Source organism: Pempheris klunzingeri, chromosome 10 (assembly GCF_042242105.1).
Source record: "Pempheris klunzingeri isolate RE-2024b chromosome 10, fPemKlu1.hap1, whole genome shotgun sequence".
NCBI lineage: Eukaryota > Metazoa > Chordata > Actinopteri > Acropomatiformes > Pempheridae > Pempheris > Pempheris klunzingeri.
The window spans coordinates 20,145,250-20,163,038 of record NC_092021.1 but is presented as its reverse complement, the minus strand read 5'-3'; the positions used below and the strand labels follow the sequence as shown (position 1 = coordinate 20,163,038).

The 17,789-nt window shown below is 41.0% G+C and overlaps 3 protein-coding genes across 3 annotated transcripts; 1 reads left to right on the top strand and 2 right to left on the bottom strand.

Moving 5' to 3' along the window:
- Positions 1 to 211: 211 nt before the first annotated feature.
- Positions 212 to 4,208, top strand: ube2al (ubiquitin conjugating enzyme E2 A, like). The gene is made up of 6 exons (XM_070837825.1): positions 212 to 390; positions 1,987 to 2,067; positions 2,212 to 2,237; positions 2,617 to 2,706; positions 2,786 to 2,874; positions 3,415 to 4,208. The coding sequence occupies exons 1-6, from the start codon at positions 347 to 349 to the stop codon at positions 3,541 to 3,543; spliced, it is 459 nt and encodes a 152-aa protein (XP_070693926.1). The 5' UTR covers positions 212 to 346; the 3' UTR covers positions 3,544 to 4,208.
- Positions 4,209 to 5,251: 1,043 nt separating this feature from the next.
- Positions 5,252 to 9,598, bottom strand: ing1 (inhibitor of growth family, member 1). Its single transcript, XM_070838140.1, has 4 exons — positions 9,494 to 9,598; positions 8,202 to 8,379; positions 7,025 to 7,173; positions 5,252 to 6,227 (listed from the first exon to the last, which is right to left on the bottom strand). Exons 2-4 carry the CDS (start codon positions 8,338 to 8,340, stop codon positions 5,586 to 5,588), a joined length of 930 nt encoding a protein of 309 aa, XP_070694241.1. The 5' UTR covers positions 8,341 to 8,379; positions 9,494 to 9,598; the 3' UTR covers positions 5,252 to 5,585.
- Positions 9,599 to 9,890: 292 nt separating this feature from the next.
- naxd (NAD(P)HX dehydratase) lies at positions 9,891 to 15,921 on the bottom strand. Its single transcript, XM_070838059.1, has 11 exons — positions 15,113 to 15,921; positions 14,546 to 14,989; positions 14,162 to 14,312; positions 14,018 to 14,063; positions 13,849 to 13,937; positions 12,726 to 12,834; positions 12,217 to 12,267; positions 12,016 to 12,120; positions 11,796 to 11,916; positions 11,344 to 11,467; positions 9,891 to 10,275 (listed from the first exon to the last, which is right to left on the bottom strand). Exons 1-11 carry the CDS (start codon positions 15,636 to 15,638, stop codon positions 10,125 to 10,127), a joined length of 1,917 nt encoding a protein of 638 aa, XP_070694160.1. The 5' UTR covers positions 15,639 to 15,921; the 3' UTR covers positions 9,891 to 10,124.
- Between the last annotated feature and the right edge of the window lie 1,868 nt (positions 15,922 to 17,789).

The following is a 17,789-nucleotide window of genomic DNA, read 5'->3' as shown; positions in this document are numbered from 1 at the left end:
TACATTAAACAACTTAGTAGTTTGGTCAATTTTATCGGTGTATAGCGTTTTATTATTTTCGAAACATGTGTAGTAATGGCAGCGAGTATATGTATTGATAATTAAATGTAAGACAAACCTTTTGTAACGTAGCACTCATACTTATCCCCTCCTCCCTCCAAAAAATGGTATCGTCCTGTAAACCTAGCTGGGCTAACCAGAGAAGTGGGATTATCGAGAGAGCAACGGGAACCGTCAGGCTACTGTGAACGGGGTCAAAATAACTATTTAATATAACATATTTAAAATAAGCTCCCGTTAACATACAACGACAAGAGTTGCCAATACGTGTTCCACAAGTTAAACCATGTCAACCCCGGCTAGAAGGAGGCTTATGAGAGATTTTAAACGGTGAGTTGATGGTCAGATGTTATGCGGATCATGTTAGTTAGCTATGATTTGTCAAAAACAGCTAACGTTAGCTTAGCTGGCGTTAGCTTGGCATAGCTAACCTGTGTTTTTAATATAACTGTAAAACTATTGATTCACCAATATCCACAGTAAATACGAATTATTGGTTCATCTCGTGTGTTTACGAACTGTCAACATTTTAAGTAAAAGTAGCGCCAGTCTTTTAGAAGCGTTTCTACCATAGCTAGAAGCTAACAGTGCTAGCCAAAGTATGCTAACAGGGTAGTCGACTAGAGTTTCTGTCATAGTTTTCGGCTGCTAGCCTACTTTATAATCGAGGTAGCATTTAAATGTCCGCGACAAGTCACCAATAGGCCATTTTATCCATTAATTCAACGTATCTAGCCTCAGTGATACATTTTAGTTTGTCGTGTTATTTCTAATTGTCATTAATTTAGGTTAGACCGTGTAGGCTGCTAATCAGCATCATATCATACGATCCCTGCACAAGTAACCTAGTAAATCAAAGTTTGTTAGTTGTTATGCATGTACTAATTACGGGTAGATTTACTCTGAATCCAGATTTAACATCTAACAAAGTATTATTCTGATATTCCAGACGAATACATTGTGTTGATTGTGAGAGCAACATTAAACCATAGTGAAAGTCACACTGTGTCCTCGGGCTGCACCTTCTTCTTTTAACAGAACATTTTGTCCATGGAAAAAGGCTTGTTTCTTTAACTTTAAAGTAAGCTGCTCCATATCCTAATTTACATGAGCCTGGTTACTTAAGGATCCTCAGATATGTTTTAAATTTCGGCAGTTTTAGATCCCTTGGTTGTACCCAGTATTAGTTTATGTATCCTCAGCTCTGACAGGTCTCACAGACTTGCAGGTGTTTGAACAGGTCTTTCCAGGTATTGGAAGTGACGTAAACTTCAGCTATTGACAGGCCATCTGGTTTGGTTTGCTATTTGGAACTAAGGTTTCATGTTTATAAATAAGTTTCTAAAATCCAGTTGTGATTGTGCAACTGACAGCCTTAGTACTTAAACTACACAAATACTCAAATTACATTGCTGGTCCCATAATCTCAATTCTTTTTTCTCAAATATTTCAAAGTTACTTTGGACTTTAAGCTGCCACAGTGTGAGGGTCTAGGTAGCATGCTTAGATGGCTAACTGGTTGGTAATTAAATTAATTCTTAAATCTGTCAAAGTCTAAGATGCTGCATGACGATTGATTTGCAGAGACAGTTGCTTAGTTACTATCATGTGTATATATTTGTTTGAAGAAGATGACTGATTGCAAAAATACTGCATTTAACAAGGGTTAAATGTGTAAAAGGCACAATTGAGGCTGCAAAGTAATGTGGCATCTAAGTCTATGTACTCTAGCCAGCAGTCTGCCACACCTGCCACCAGCCATATTGGTGGGTAGCATCATGTTTATTAGAAATATTATATTTTACAGTGACTGAATGTTAAAAGAGGAAAGAGGCCCCTGTCTGTTGTCTGGCTGAATAAATCCAGTTTCCTGTGTTGTTCAGAGGTCCTGCAATGATTCTTTTACTTTCTTTTTTTGTCATTAAGGCTACAAGAGGACCCCCCAGCTGGTGTTAGTGGTGCTCCATCTGAAAACAACATCATGGTGTGGAATGCTGTCATATTTGGGTAAGACACTGACACACAGCCATAAATGAACATGTTTTTTTTTTTTTGTTTTTTTTATAAATCTATAAAACTACAAATCTTGTACATTTGTGCTCTAAGTTCTGAAATGAATGATGAAACACCCTTTTTTATCTAACCTCACAGCCCTGAAGGAACTCCCTTTGAGGACGGTAAGTATGTCACCACGTTCATGACCCTCTATTTTGTGTAGTAAGGCATATTGTCATGGTATTGAATGTGAAACACATTAACCCCCTGTTTTGAAAATGCGACTACATAGGTGCCAGTTATCAAACAATCCATTCATCATTTGTTTTTCTGTTGTGGATTTGTCTTAAAGTGAAACCTCCGAAATCTAATATGAGAATTGCCTCTTTGATTATTCCTCAGTAGTTTTTCTATAATTGTTAAGCCTGTAATATATAACTTTAATGTTGATAGAGGAAATGTTTTGCTCATCTCAGGAAACGTCACTGCTTCAACACACTTTTTCTGCCTTAAAACATTCTTCACCATGAATAATAGTTTTTCTGTGTGTTTTTGTTGCAGGTACATTTAAACTCATTGTAGAGTTCACAGAAGAATACCCCAACAAACCCCCCACAGTACGATTTGTGTCAAAGATGTTTCATCCAAATGGTAGGAACATTGTTTTATCTTCTGGTGCTTCATGATGTTGAGATTTGTGGGTAGTGTTTAATTGTGTTTTTATCCACAGTCTATGCAGATGGCAGTATATGTTTGGACATCCTACAGAATCGTTGGAGTCCCACTTACGACGTGTCCTCTATTCTTACATCTATCCAGGTAAGAAGTGTCCATAAACAACAGTACAATAATTATTAATATTATAAGTTCAGAGAGTGACAACCCCCAAAGATATTAATTTTACAGTGATATAAAACAAAAAGAATCTAACCTTCAGCATTCACAAGCTATAGCCACTAGAGTTCGACGTAATTGGATATTTAATGGCTAATATAATAACAATAGTTTGGAGCAGGAAAAGCAGGTAGCATGAGCATACCTGAGCATCAAAAGGTATCACACTCTGTCACAGACTGTGACACTTATATGTATTTTATTTTAGAGTTTCCATTGTATGTTTACATTTTAGATATATTAGGTTTATATATAGAAGTTTAACTTTTCAGATATTTTTTTTTTATATTTTAGGTTTACTATAGGTGAGGTTGTTTATTCTTCTTTTTTTTTGATGATGCTGTAACACTACAATGTCCCAGTCTTGGATGGATGGATAGATACATACACTTTATCCATCTGTCTGAACTGATGGTTATTTCCCACTGAAACAGTCTCACCTTCGGTATGTCTTCTCCTCCCCAGTCCCTGCTCGATGAACCAAACCCCAACAGTCCCGCCAACAGCCAGGCAGCTCAGCTGTACCAGGAGAACAAGCGGGAGTACGAGAAGCGTGTGTCCGCCATCGTAGAACAAAGCTGGAGAGACAGTTGACCTGACAATCCTCATAGCTGCTCTCTCCATTGTTAAGCTGCGTGTGTTTAAATGGAGTACCTCTTAATTTTTGACCCCCCTCCACCTTTTTGATTTTAAGCTTTTATGCACTTTACCTCCAACTTCCCTTCATAGATTTTTTTTTTTTGTTTCGTTTTTTTTGCCCGACAAAAGGGATTTATTTTTTCTATTCTACCCCCGTTTTCCAGTCCGTCAGGGGAATTATGCTGAATCTTGCCTTGATGTTTTGTCAGTATGGACTGGTGTGTTCTAACTTGCTGTAATAACTCCCCATGACTAAATATGTTAAATGTCTCAGAGGGTGTATCAAGTCAGTCATGGGTCCTCCTCTGCTGTGCTCCTTTTTCTCTTTTCTGTCAGTTTGTTTTCACAGGGCAGTTGTGTCTGATGTGATCATCCTACCTTTCCTTGGGAGAATGACCTGCCCGAGCATCACGGACTACAACTAAACCAGACATCTTTACACCAAGTCTTTTGCTGTGTTGTGAACTCTGTTACATGCATGGCAGAAAGAGTGTATTCACGTTCCTATTCAGTACTCTTGTATATAAGAAACAGAAGCAACTGAATTTATGTACAGATTTTGCACTGGTTGTCCCCCATGCCATTTTTTCAGCACTTGTAAATAAAAAAAGGCAAATTCATCCTAATGTGGGAAGCTTTTTTTTTTTTTTTTTTTACTGTAACTGTGAATTCAGTACTACTTGACATAAAATGACCTCTCTTGTCTTGACAGGAGTTAATACTACTACTGCACTACATCTCAGTTTTTGTGAGTGACACACATGCCAAGAGGACGCACAGATCTACCTGAGGCACTGCCCATGAGGTAAACCATGGCTTTGTATACAAATGTAGTCAGCTATTCACTGAAACGTATGCTAGTTAAAGCCTTGCTATAGCCACATGGGTGTAGGTGACCTCTTGTTAAAGCCAAAGTGATCACACATGATATTCTTAAAAGGGAAAGATCTGCATGTGTTAATACTCCTATTACCATATATATGATAAAACAGACTGGAAATTGTACTGTTTAGTTCGTATCATTTGAAATCTAAAGAGTAGGAACATTTTTTGCCACTTGGGGGCAGCGGTAACTAGTTAAATAGTTGCTTATTCACTCGCCCAGCATTAAGTAGCAACATTAATTTATTTTGAGCCATTTCAGTCAACCTGATGACCAGAGTTAAGTCCAATGTTCACTCTTTTAGCCGTTTTCAATCTCTACCGACGCCTAAGGGGAAAAAAATGTCTCTTAGCTCCTAAATGCTCCCAATGTTCACCAGCTAGTGTGTTTAATAATAGTGGGTAGTAGCTTCTGATGACAGAGTGAACCTAAACAGTAAAGCTGTGGGCTGTCAACTGCCAAACAATGAGCTCAGACTGGTATAAAGATGGCAACTGCAGATTCAGGTGTTAATTCATCACTACGAGTGACCTCTTTCACATATTGTCAGTAGATGCATGATAAAAATATCAATTAAAGCTACTTTATTAAAGAGTAGAGCCCATAGCATGTACACTAATCCCACAACGCAGTGTGTCACATTTTAAAGACAGTGACGACGCCAGAAAAATGCCTCAACAAACAGCTCACTATAGAGTAAACTCCAGTCTATAACATATAGGGGGCAGTGAGTGAACCAGGCTTCCCTCAGACCATCCTTGTAAAATCACCATTATCCGATTTGTTTTTCTTTACAAACCTTTTATTTGTTAATGGAGCATATATATTTATATATAGCAGTGGGTGATGTTGCATGCATGATGAGAACAAAGAGGATGCCAGGACAGCTGGTTACATGCAGGTTGTACTGAGCTACGTTCATTCTTACAAATAATCCCAACCAGAGGGGAGCAATCTCATTTCTCAGCTATGCTGCAGTTACAAAAATAACTATTTACAAGATCCCTCTCGTCAGTTTGACACTTTTAAATAGTGTTGACAGTAAATGGAAAACGAAAACAAGACATAAAATTCAAAATGTACGCCGTAGTGTTCATTGGGCAGACAGAGCGAGCTACCTGTTGTACGCCCTCTCCTTCTTGGCCCTCTCCAAGGCCTTGTCCATGGTCTTCTCATTCTCTCCCCGACACTTGGGGCAGTACCACTTGCCCTTGGGCTTATGATGGAGCCCGACGCAGGAGAAATGAAACCACTCGATGGGACATTCGTCGTTATCGCAGCCGATCATCTCACCGTAGGACACCTGCTCGCACAGGCAGTATGTCGGCTCGTCTGGGTCGATGGGCAGGTCTGGAGGTGACACCTCTCTCTCAGACTTTCCTTTTGACCTTTTCTTCTTCTTTGAAGACGTTTTGGCTCTCTTTTCCCGGGAAGCCCCCGCTCCCATTTCCTCACTGTGATCCAGGCCGCCGTAGCTTTCCCGATTTTCTCCATTTTTCTGACGTCTTGAGCGTTTCCCTCCTGCCTTGTCTGCACCACACGAGCCTGGGGTCGCCTCCTCACGCTTCTTGTCGTGGTGGCCAGTTTTGCCCGGAGTGATGGTCGCTGATGACGACGATGACGACGACATCATGGACGCTGCAGTGGCTGTCATGGATGTTGCCGTGGGATTGTGGCTCTCGGAGACTTCTTGAGAGGACAGGAGAAGCTCAGAGTGCCAGTCTATTTGTCGCGTTCGGTTCTCAACCAACTCCACCTGAAACAAACAATGTTCAGACTTAACTGTGAAGTCAGGACACGTAAAGTGGTGAGCTGTGGTGTGTGGGCCTCCCTGGGATAAATAATTTGTTTTGATATATATATCTTTTGATAGATATAAATAAATCTCAAGTATTTTGTTTGTTTTTATGCACATTATTCTTCATTTGCTAATTTATCTGAAGGAAAAGAAAAGGTTGAGAATGTTGTAACATTTAAAAATGTTGCTGATGAACAGAGGTCTAGACATCGCTTTATGAAGTCTGCGGTCTGTTGTATACGTACAGACTGTTGCTATGGATGCAGTTTTGATAGCAGAAACAGAATAGATTACAACAAGTTGTAAATCAATTAAATAATTTAAAATTCAATATTTTGTGTCAATATCCAACTCACAATGCATTATCCCTTTCTTTACCATTTCAGTTGAAAATAAAGGTCAATGTTTCTGTTACAATAATGTGACATATCAAAATGGGGAAGGTTAAATGTGGTGTCATGTTTCTGGTAACCCTCTACTGGTGAACTATAATAAGAGTCAGTGTTACTCCTTTAGTCCCACTAAGAGGTTTTTCCTGATTTCAGTGAAATCAGAATGTGTGTAAACTTTAAATAAATGCCCTTTTAGCAGGGCCATAAAACCTTTCTTCCCATTTTATTAACTCCGGGTAGAATTTCTGAGCACAGATCTTCTAGGAAAACACTTCTATACTCGCACACTTACACACACTCTGACCTGGATGTCTGCCAGTGAGCAGCTCCACCAGGGCAGCTGGTAGGTGTTTTTTAACGTACCATTTGACCGGCAATCTGGATCTTCTCGTCCCCGAGCTCTTGACTGCGAATCAGCGCCCTCTGAATGGATAACTGGAGCTTCCTCCTCTGAAGCGAGTCAGATTCCCTGCGATAACGTTCATAGGCATCATCAAGCTCCTTCAGAACATCTGCCAGAGAAGAAATGGAGGGGAGAAAAATCAAAGTGGGGATAAGAAAACCAAAATTCAACATATTTGCAAAGATACGCATAAAAGAAGTGTAAACTTTTAGCATATTACTTGTTATAGTAAATAACTTTCCTGACTGTCCTTTGGAAAATGACACTGAACATACACTGAGTAAAAGTCAGCAATCACCACTACATTATGAAGTTTGGTAAAGTTGGCCAACATGCATCTGGTGACTAATCCGTTTAGTCTGCTGTCAGTGGTCATGACAGTGGTCAGTGGTCTACAATGTACCGTGTAATTTGTTATGTGTACAGCTGGTGCACTTGGTAAGTACTTGCTAACTCACTTGATTTAGTAAGAAAAAGGTAAATAATTTAGACGTGACAGGAGTGCAGTAGTTAAGCCTTTAGGAGGAGCCCAATGTATAAATATATAAAATTTAACATTATATTTATTTATAATACATACCTAAATGTAACTCTCCAAAAAGCTTTTTAAGAATAGCATTCAAGCACTTTCAAGGTACCTAAACCAAAAATCTTCTCAGCACATATGAATTGTTACTGTTAATATGTTTCTACGTTCAGTGATATAGTAAATTACTTCAGAAAATTCTGTAAATTTGTATCCTGCATGGTAATCGACTATTTATATATTTAGATTAGAAAATATCTACAAAAGTTCAGTGCTCATGCCAACTCTTCCAGTTCTTTTCATTTATCTGAAGCTTCACCATCTCAAGGAGCAGGAGACAAACACATATGCAGACGGGGTTGTTGCATTTCAAAAATGTGAAGATTTTTGGTTTACATTAGATCACCAGATTAAGTTGAATATCAAGCATTTTTCCAAGGAGGATATCTGAACTGAAGCATACTCCTAACCTTGAAAATCAGGCATTTTCCAAACACACATGACTTTGTCCAAACCCTGTATCATGATCTTTGTAACCTTATTGGTGTTTGATTGTGATTAATCTGGAAAGACTTGACGGGACCTGCAACCGCACAGTCCTGCCTCTTTACCTTGATACTTGGCATCAATCTCCTTCATGAGGGACACACTCCTCTGCAAATCAAAAGGCAGGGACTCCACCAGGTCCAAATACTCCTCAACATAATTGACAACAACATGGCTTGGGTCACCGTTGGTTGGGTTCAACATTGTGGATCCGGATACCACAGGACACTCCAACACCTGCACCTGTTAACAATACATCAATATTGTCACTGTGAAGCCAGAAGTGAGCGCACTTGCAGCATTTCATGTAAAAATAAGCTTTTCTTAGCAACATTTATTTCATTTACTTGCATAAGACTTCTGATTTCCACATAATAGTGCATTTTGTCTTGTTTTCAGCTGAAATCAGTCTGGAAAAATGGACTGTAATAGTCAACATGTGAGAGGAGGAGGGGGCAGCTGTTCTGGAGTCAGCCATCCCCCTAATTGCTACGTGTACGATGATTCTGCCAACAGAGATGGAGCTGGTTTGGGACCGAAGAAAAACACAACTAAAAAATCAGCTGGGTAACTTCTGATGGACAACAAAGTGCCTGAAGTTGCTACTGAGTTCACCTCAGTGTGTCCTGCAAACTCTTCTCTGCAGTAACGGAGAGGAAAACAAAGCTAACTGGTAGCTAATGCTACAGTACTAGTTAGCATCAGATCACCCTGTGAACTGACTCACATTTAACTCTGGGGCACTTTACTGGGGTTGTGGATGAGTTAGAAACCGACATATTAATGTGAAATCAACCACAACCAAAGCTGCTGCTGAGAATGTTTTTGTTTCAGGAGCAACAGCTGATCTTCAGAGGCTAACAGTGTTGATTTTTTACGCTAACCGCAGCTAACGTGACCTGCGGGCGACTTTACGTCCAGTAACGTTAGCCAACTTTGTAACTGTGTAACTTTGACATTGACCAACTTACTCCAAACAAAACACACAACGAAATATGATTTTTATCAGTAACATTAACTAGATTTAATGGCAGCCTAGAAACACTGAAGGTTAAAGCCAACGACATCCTGATGCGTCCAACGCAGAGATTTAACGTAACATTTACCCACAGCGTAAACAATCACACAACACTACAATCAATAAGCTAACGTCACACAAATAAATCGCCTTACTTTTAATAATTACAAACATAATAGCTCATTTTGATGCTTTAATTCCCAACATGCTTACTTCAATGTAACTGTTAGCTAAATTAGCTTGTTAGCCTTCAACGAATAACGTTACAAACGCTCGAGAAAAACTTAACTAACCCAGTCTAGCTGGTAAGTTAGCCATGTGGCTTGAAGAGGAACTAACCTGTGTGTGTATTTGTAGTTTTTTCTGAAGCAAACGTTGAACTGATGTGATTTAGCCGCTTGCTGTCGTTGCTAGCGCCGTGTCGTGGGCACAGACTGAGTGCGGTGGGAGGACCAGCTCAGGTCCCGCTGGCCCGGCTGGAGCTGCTGCTTCTTCTTCTGCACCTCTGAATAAGGTAGCAAAAAGATGGCGTAGTCATGGCTGCCGCTCTTCTTCTTCGTTTGTTGATTTAATGGCAGACGGCGTCTACTGTTGTACTGATGTCCTGGAGTGTAGGTCGCACTGCACTGTGAAGCAGCTGTTTGCAACCATTGAACGAATTCATTGAATAGAATGTTTTGTTTTATTGGCGTTGATCTGGTTTAATCTGCTTTAAATGACTCGTTCAAAAAGTCACTCACAGAAAATCTTGTTTATTTATTTTTTGTCAAAATTCAAACAGTTTTGTGGTTTAGTGTGGCCTTGTGAATCTTACCATCTCAGTCTCCCTCTCTTCAAATTCACCATGTTGAGAACATTTTCCATTAGTCCACCCACAGCCTATATCAACAGTTTTTAAGAACGAAGTTGGGTATGTATGTATGTATGTGTAGCTTTTTAAACATCATCATCTGATTTCAGTTGGCCGTTTTCAGCTTTCAAACAGTTTTTTAAAGGCTGAGCTGATCTCCTGGATCATGTCCGACGTGGTGGTGGATCTGCCATGTTGCTGGAAGGCTTGACTATTGCACTGTCTTGTAAGAGAACAGGCCCCAAAGGCTGCAACCAGCGAGGGATTCACACTGTGGGAGGATGGAAATGATGGATCAGAAAACAGACACTCATATATTGTACAAATAAATACATGTTTACTTTATTACACTTTAAGAGACAGATGATGTGACAAATAAAGGTCTTGAATCTTGAGAGACTGCACTGGAGGATTTACATTTTTTTAGCCATTATCTCCCAATTGATTGCCAACTACATTATAATGTGAGAAGAACAATACAATAAGAATATTTTCATTATCAGGTTATCTGTAGTTTATTTTTTTGGACTGATCGTTTGTCTTTAAAATGCCTGAAAATGTTGAACAAGCCCACCACAGTTTCGCAGTTTCGAGGGTGACAGATAATGTCAATCTCAAATGTATTATTTTTTTTTTCCAACTGACGCCCAAAACCCAAAGAAATTCAGTTTACTATCACATGAGACAAAGAAAAGGAGCATATCTTCAGAATAGAGAGCCTGAAACGATGTAATGTTTGGCATGTTTTCTTGAAAAATGATAAACAATGAATCGACTATCGAAACAGTTCACTAATTTTATGTACAGTAAATAATTGACTAATCGTTTCAGCTCTACAATAAATAAACAAAAATGTGGCTTGGATGGATTACTCAACTCAATGTGTAATTAATGAATGTGGATGGAAACCAGTGGGATTTAAAATCCATCTTAACACTGAATGTGGTTCACATATTGTAACCACATTCATACATAATCTATTGTACCTTTAGTTACTTTATCTGTGCTCTCTACACCCCTTTATTGCAGCTCCCCTGCATGAACTGCACGACTCGCTCATTTTAAAAACAGATATATGACACATATTCTAAAATGAATTTTTACTATTATTTTTTCTCACATTATGCATTATAAATATCTCCATTTTATATTCTGTATTTATGATTCTTGACTTGCAGAGCTTTAATCTTATCTGTGTTTGATATTATACACCATTATACTTTGTAATGTAAAAAAGTTTTAAAAAATAAAAGATTATTGGTATGGTCCTGTAAAAGTGCTATACAATACTATTGCTACTATTAAAACACAATTCACAAACAGCCAATCGTGTCTTCACCTTCTGATCACACCGGCTGCAGAGGCAGCATGGGCCCAGTGTGCAAAAACTCCCATGGATCCCGACAGGAGATCCCCTTGTCCACCGCATCTTCTCCCACTGCCCTCAACACTGCATGAGATCACTGAAAACAACAACAAGTCGCTACTTGAGATCACGGCCAAAAAAAGAGAAGCGGTTCCGACGTTTCTCAGAATCCATATCAGGGAAGTGAAAAAACTGGGGTCGAGGTTTAATAATACTGGAGTTATCCTTAAAGGTTGAGCTAATTTCCTGCCAATCTAAGATTAGCAAAATAATTTTCTCAACTCATAAAAGAACAGAAAATACTATTTGATAAAAATTGTGATCTGAAAATTAACTAATGTTGTCAGACAAACATAGTGGAGTAAAAAGTAAAAGTTAAAGTTCAAAGCACGTCTCATTGTACTTTCCAAAGGCCTGATACTGACCCTTGCTGCCGTCCGTAATGAGATCCTGCTCCCCTTTGAGCACCAGAGTCATGTTGCCCATGGCGACACTGAGCTGTATGACGCTGCGATGATGATCACTGCTGTCCATGGGCTCGTGGTGCTGAGACAGCGACACGCGTGCATTAACACACAGAATTATGTAAATAACGTTACACACACGTCGTCAGTGGGCGACTGACTCAAGTCTGCTGAGACCCACCAGTGCCTCATAGAGGCGGGTGAACTCCATGTAGTTAGGCGTAAGGATGCCCTTCTGGTACCCTTGAATAACAGATGGCTGCTGTGTAACTAGCCATAATCCGTCCTGTTTAAAACAAACAAATAAAACACACGCTCAGTGATTGTGTGCAGCTTTGCAAATAAAACCCCATCTGTTCAACAGCTGGAACTGGAGACTTACCGCATCAATGACTATAGGGATATCTCTTGCTTTAGACTTCTCTATCACCTCCTAAAAGAGAGAACAACTGTTAACTTGAGATAATGTAAGATGGATGGTTCGATAAGCACAATTTAATATTCTCCTTAGACTGCACTAAACAAACTACCTGTCAGTCTAATCAAAGCTGGACTACAATCCCACCTCCACAGTAAAATTGTCCTATTTTCCTGAAAGTTATTCCAGTTTCAGGTGTACACATGTGGATTATGGCTCAAAATGTCACCTAAGCAGCAGCATACATGATCGTGTTTCAGAGAAAGTTGGAATCACCAGTACGAGATCTTTCTCTCAAGTCTGCAAGCTTTGTTTTCTGGGTAATTAAATGAAATTTTATCCGTCACAGGGAGCCACAAACATGAGGAGTTGTGTTATGCGGCTTCAATTCATCACTGTTTTCTGTCCAACTATTAAAAAAAACATAACTTCAGTTCTGTTTTGTGTGTGAAGAGTGAATATATTCCACGTGCCTTGGCTGTTTTCAGTAGCAAGTCTTCTCTCCCAAGACCTGGTCCCACCACGAGGCCGTGCAGTCTTGGGAGCCATTTTTCTATCTCTTCCACTGCATTGGGACTGTCCCTTGACACACACACACACACACACACACACACACACACACACACACACACACACACACACACACACACACACACACACACACACACACACACACACACACACACACACACACACACACACACACACACACACACACACACACACACACAAATTAGTCCTATCCTAGTTAAGCTCCAATTTCCATGAGTCATGATGTACTTTTTGTTACATTTTGATTTTGACATATTGATTTCATTGATTAAAAAGTCTTATGAATCAATTTTACCATGGCAACACACACACACACACACACACACACACACACACACACACACACACACACACACACACACACACGTTTACTACTAAGTCACTTTTGGGGTATTTACACTGGAGACTGGAGACTTAGCTCGTCCCTAACTATAACCACTACATGCCTAAAGCTAACTCTTAACCACTGACTGAGAAATCAGCACTTTACCAATTGGAGACACGGCTTCTGTTGGTTGGATGTGATATTTGCACTCCACTACCTGTGTTCTATTAAAGCACGTATGTATGCGATCAGTTTATTAGTTACAGCTAAAACTAATGCTGTCTAAGACAACAGTCCTGCTACAAAATCTAAAAATATTTAGACATGGTGTGGACAAAATAATAGAAACACCAGTCAGTACCAGACAATACAATTCAACAGCAACACACTGCATGAAACATGAGGGCCATGCATTAGTTGTAGCTTGGTGCACCTAAGAAACAGGCTTTTCAGGTTCATAACTGTCGGTTAACATGCATCTAGTCAGCAGATATTTTAGTATGTCATTGCAGGAAATGCACTGGTGTAATCTAACCTTAATAATACTGCATTCAATTTATTTTTACTAAAGTTTGAATTTTCTCAGCAATATCCTGGTATTTGTGATTTACATAAAAACAGCCGTACTTAATGTAAATAATGCACATTCTTCTATGCGGTGGTGTCGTGTGAAAATGACATTCAGATAAGAATATGTGAGTGAGTGGATCTGTACTTACAGAACAGGATGAACTATGAGCTCAGGGCTGTATGATTTGATTACAGTTGCAGCATCCTTGGTGCAGAACACGTGCGACAAGTCAGCCCCCTGGAGACAAGAAAAAGGCACCGTCACTGCACAAGAACTGGACTTCAACGAACCAAAGCGTGATCCGAATTACTGCTTACCACTTTCAGTGCCGAGATGGCGGCAAAGTATGGAGCTCCAGTGTAGCTTTAGTGGGTGGAGATGAAAAGAATTTAAATTAAAATAAACTCTCGCTTGCTGAATGCTGTTTGTATTGAGGGCAGCTTTGTCTTTGTGCGACATACTCTTGGCATCCTCCAATGATCCCAATGCGTCCATCTTGTCCCTTGTGCTTTTTGGATGTCAGTGGAGGGACTATGCTCTTTACCAGTGAGAGGATGTCATCATCCATGCCTCTGTGTGCTGTGGACCCCGAGCTGAAGTAGCGTTCAAACACTGAGGGCATAAACAAAGTGATGAGTTTTACAGTGTGGAATACTTGTTTGGCCTGTCCAATCTTGGTTTTAACTTTCCTTTGGCAATGAAGGCAACAAATACGCATAAAAACACATTAACAAACCACCTAACTACAGAGAAACCGTTCACATTACAGCCGACACGCCTTTAATGTCTGTTTTCTCTTCACACATTCCACCTCCTGGCTGCACACATGACACCGAAACTAATACCTAATGCCTGCGGCTCTGGATTCAACAGCTGACTTTGTTGGGTGAAACAGTCTGTCTGGGGTGAAGGGCGTCTGAGATGACTGGACTGGCCACGCGTACACGACGGGGAGAACGCAGGAGCTCGGCCAGGGGGAGCCGATTTGGAGGGAGTGGCCGCAGAGCCGGGTCTGGAAGAGGAAGAGGAGATGCTGGAGAACATCTGACCGAGCATCTGAAGCATCTGCAGCTCCCTGGTGTGTTCGGCTTCTCTGCGACGGTCCTCCGCCTCCAGGCGCTGCTCCTCCATCCGGTAGAAGTTCTCCTCGGCGTGGGCGCTCTGCTCCAGGAACTGCTCCATCAGTTTCTCCATGGGGAAGTTGGTTCGCCGCTTCCTCGGCCGCTTAGGCGCTCTGGCTGACAAGTTACTGGCCGACTGGCTGCTGTTGTGCGGTCTCACTGAAGTACCTGAAGCAGAGAGGGGTGAGAAGCAGGGCAAATAAATAAGCCTGTTTTTAGAGAGTATGAGAAAACACTGCATCCATAAAGCACAGAAGAACCGATCCATGTGGACAAGAAGGGAGCACTTACTGTTGTTGCCCACTGTCACTTTAACAGGAACAGGAACAGGAACAGGGATGGGAACAGTCGGGTACTCCAACTTGACTTCAGTCTCAGCAGGAAAAGGACACTCCCCTGTGCTTTCAGAGTATGCATCCTGAGCCTCCTCTCCATCCTCTTCCAGGCCGTCCACGGCCTCCTCTCCTCCCACCCCGCTCTCCATGAACTCCTGGGGGTCCAGTGCGGGCCGGTTGCTCAAAATCCTCTCCATGGTGTCATAAAACTTACAAATCTTGTGATACTGGCCGTTGTTACGTATGTTGCCCTCCTTTGCCAACAGATACTGTCTCTTGAGGCTTTTGATCCGCACCCTGCATTGTTCCGGCGTCCTGTCAAACCCCATCGCCCCCAGCCTCCGGGACACGTCGCGGTACACGAAGCTGTTCCGGAAGTTTCCATCCAGCGCCACCTGGATGTCCTGCTCCCCCCAGATGTTCAGCAAGGTCCTGGTCTCTATGTCCGACCACAAGAAGCCCCGCGTTGAGTTCGCTTGCATAGCGGACCCAGGAGTCGCCTCCGCCAGCAGGAGGTGTTGACACTGCGGATTATGACGGACGTCTCGTCTGGATCTTTGCTCTCAGCTGCATCAAAGCCGCGGGGCGCCGCTTTCCCAAACAACTGGCCATCTTTGCTGCTCAGAAGGACTCATGAGAGCAGTTTTCAACTTGGGGATCATCACGGCAGCGTGTACGGATCAACTCTTTGCATGCTAGCTAAAGCTTAGCTGTCTGTGTTTATCCTTTTACGTCTTTACCAAAATGCGTAGCGTAGTATTTTGAAGCAAACTGACCGGGGATCAGTGTTCTAAGCCCTTTTCGCCACCTTAACCGTCATTAGGGACATTTTCAAACTGACCTCTGATCAGCGCTCTGAGGGCAACTTTCTCCGCCCGCTCCCCCGCCCATGCTAGGTGTCTGCGGGGTCCTAGAGACCCTGGTAATCCTCCCACCTGTCTCAAAAAGACTCGGAGCCTGAAACGGTGCAGCTCAGCTAACGTTAAAACAACATTTCATTATTCTTCCCTTCACTTTACCTTTCTGGTTCAAACAGACCAGTGTGGCGACAATCGACAGCGCAACTGTAGCAAAACAAAAGGCGAGCATTTGAATCTGCTGCGGCATGTTGTCGTTTTTTTTCTCTTTCTTTTTCTCTCTAAACTGCAGCCACCGACACACATGGAGCCTCTCCGAGCTTCTTACCCACACTGGAGCTGCGTTTCAGCGCTGACAGCCGCACACAAATGGTCCTGATCATGAGGCGCCTTGAACCGCAGCAGAAGTAGGAAACACGCCTGGTGATGCCTTTACAGGCTCCTCGGACACTCCTGTACCACAGAGGGCTGAAATCTGTCAACAATCGAGGAGCAGGAAGAAAAGCGGAAGTACCTTAAAGCTGCACTTCCTCTGATGCTGTTGGGAGGGAAATGACCCCCTCCAAGAATTAACCACCAGTATTTATTTAATCTCCACAAACAAAACAAATAAACAAACAAATAACAGTTTCTGTCCTGTTATCCTAAGATAACTAAAAGAAACACATAAAATGTAATATATATATGTGTGTGTGTGTGTGTGTGTGTGTCATTTTTATGTGTATGTATATATAAGAAATTATATAATTCAGCGACTCTGAGAATATACATTATCAAGAAAAATTATAAGCAAAAAAAGGAGTACAAATAATAAATGAAACTGATCATCAATCAGTTGACTGCTTACCGAAAGGTTGGGATCAGAGGATTTTAGGAGCAACGACAAAGTACCATAAATAAGCACACATACACACATGTGACCATACACACCTGAATGTGTGTGAGTGCGTGCGCATGCACATGCATATTTGTTCACATATTTATTTGTGTGAATATCCATGTACAAAGAGAATCCTTACTACAACTACTACTAACAAAAATAATAATGTACACTTTGTTTTAGATCATACACAATGTTTAATGTGTTTGAGCGTGCTGGCAAACACCTTTGTGAACATTTGCCCATACATGGTGTATACATGGTGTACAATGCCAGGCCTGTACATGTTGTCTATGTCTGTATTTGGCGATAGTCACAAATATTTCCTTATTTACAACAGTACCTGAAGGCAGCATATAAACTCTTAAAGGTCAACTAAATGAGATTAAAAAGTTTTAAAGACTTTAAATGTAGCCCACCGTAATAATTAAGAAAAATACTACAACATTAATGTCTGAGAAAGACGATTATTATCATAAGACCTCTCAAAAAGCTTGTTCAGGTCTCCCTGAAGATTTGAAGATCATTTACACGCTTTGTGTGTGTTTCTTTTCGATGCGTGTCACCATTAAGCTTCAGTGTGAAACCTACCACCGCCCACCGGAGCGGTCCGGTGCAACAAATCAGACGGGAAAATTGTGTGGGCTGTTTCTGCCCCGAGTTTAGCCTTGTAGGCAAAAAGCAAAGCCTTTAATCTCTGACCTGGCTGTGAACAAATCCTTCCTCCTTCATTAATTTAAATGACTCAGACTCAAACAAAAACCACACATCACTTTAAATGTGTTCAGGACTAAGAATTTGTCTATTATTTCCAACTGGTGCATTTCACAGAAAGGTTTGATAGTGATCCTTGTGACAGAAACTTTAAAACATATTTTCTTTCAACAGGATAAATA